Source organism: Nothoprocta perdicaria, unplaced genomic scaffold (assembly GCF_003342845.1).
Source record: "Nothoprocta perdicaria isolate Ctin4 unplaced genomic scaffold, notPer1 scaffold_565, whole genome shotgun sequence".
NCBI lineage: Eukaryota > Metazoa > Chordata > Aves > Tinamiformes > Tinamidae > Nothoprocta > Nothoprocta perdicaria.
Window position 1 is genome coordinate 21,932 of NW_020455827.1, and position 1,540 is coordinate 23,471.

Genomic DNA, 1,540 nt, shown 5'->3' on the forward strand with positions numbered 1-1,540 from the left:
AAGGGGGCGAGGTCGGGAGCGGGCACGGGAGTCTCGAGTAAAGGGCAGGGTGTAGAGCAGGGGGCGGAGCCTGGGACGCGGCTCTGGGTCTGGGGGCGGGGCTGAGGCGGGGGGCGGGGCCTGCAGGGGCTCAGGGGAGGGGGCGTCCCGGGTGGAGGGGGGTCCCGCGGCGGGCGCGGCGCCGCTGAGCCCCGTCCCCCGTCCCCGCAGGGCTCGGGGGTGGTGAAGGCGGGGTTCGCCGGCGACCAGATCCCCAAGTACTGCTTCCCCAACTAGTGAGTACGGGAGGGGGACACCGGGGGGGGGACAGGGGGCGCGTGGCCCCCCCTCACCCCCGTCCCCCCGCAGCGTGGGCCGCCCCAAGCACGTGCGCGTCATGGCCGGCGCGCTCGAGGGCGACCTCTTCATCGGGCCCAAAGCCGAGGTACGGCACGGGGTGGGCAGGGGGGCACCCATGGGTGCGGGGCGCTGAGCGCCTCCCGCGCAGGAGCACCGCGGCCTCCTGGGCATCCGCTACCCCATGGAGCACGGCGTGGTGCGCGACTGGAACGACATGGAGCGCGTCTGGCAGTACGTCTACTCCAAGGAGCAGCTGCAGACCTTCTCCGAGGAGGTACCGGGCCTGGGCGGGGGGACCGGGGGGGGGCACACCCACCCCCGTCTCACCCCCTGCCCTTCCCCAGCACCCGGTGCTGCTCACGGAGGCGCCGCTGAACCCCAGCCGGAACCGCGAGAAGGCGGCCGAGGTTTTCTTCGAGACCTTCAACGTGCCCGCGCTCTTCATCTCCATGCAGGCCGTGCTCAGCCTGTGAGCGGGGGGCTGCGGTGGGGCTGGAGGGGGGGACACGGGACAAGGAGCCGCCGGTGACGGCGCCGCGTGCCCAGGTACGCGACGGGCCGCACCACGGGCGCGGTGCTGGACGCGGGTGACGGCGTCACGCACGCCGTGCCCATCTACGAGGGCTTCGCGCTGCCCCACTCCATCACGCGCGTGGACGTGGCCGGCCGCGACGTGTCCCGCTACCTGCGGCTGCTGCTGCGCAAGGAGGGCGCCGACTTCCGCACCTCGGCCGAGTTCGAGGTGGTGCGCACCATCAAGGAGGTGCGGGGGGGGGAATGCGGGAAGGCGGCGGGAGCGGGAAGGGCGGCGGGGCGKCGCGGTGACGGCCGTGTCCCCGCAGCGCGCCTGCTACCTCTCCATCAACCCGCAGAAGGACGAGGCGCTGGAGACGGAGCGCGTGCAGTACACGCTGCCCGACGGCAGCACCCTGGACGTGAGCGCGGGCGGGCGGGAACGGGCACCGCCSAGGCGGGAGCGGCTGCGGGAACGTCCCCCCCGTTCCCCCGCAGGTGGGACCGGCGCGGTTCCGGGCGCCGGAGCTGCTCTTCCAGCCGGAGCTGGTGGGCGACGAGAGCGAGGGCATCCACGAGGTGCTGGCCTTCGCCATCCACAAGTGCGACCTGGACCTGCGGCGCACGCTCTTCGCCAACATCGTCCTCTCGGGCGGCTCCACGCTCTTCAAAGGTGCCCCCGCCCCCT

General features: G+C 74.1%; 1 protein-coding gene across 1 annotated transcript; it reads left to right on the forward strand.

Annotated features, from left to right (window-relative positions):
• Positions 1-227: 227 nt before the first annotated feature.
• On the forward strand, positions 228-1,536 carry LOC112955426 (beta-centractin-like; the record flags this gene model as incomplete). Its single annotated transcript, XM_026048727.1, has 7 exons — positions 228-275; positions 349-424; positions 488-613; positions 684-808; positions 886-1,102; positions 1,182-1,274; positions 1,351-1,536. Coding segments are annotated over exons 2-7 (795 nt in total), but the record flags the coding sequence as incomplete, so codon positions are not given.
• Between the last annotated feature and the right edge of the window lie 4 nt (positions 1,537-1,540).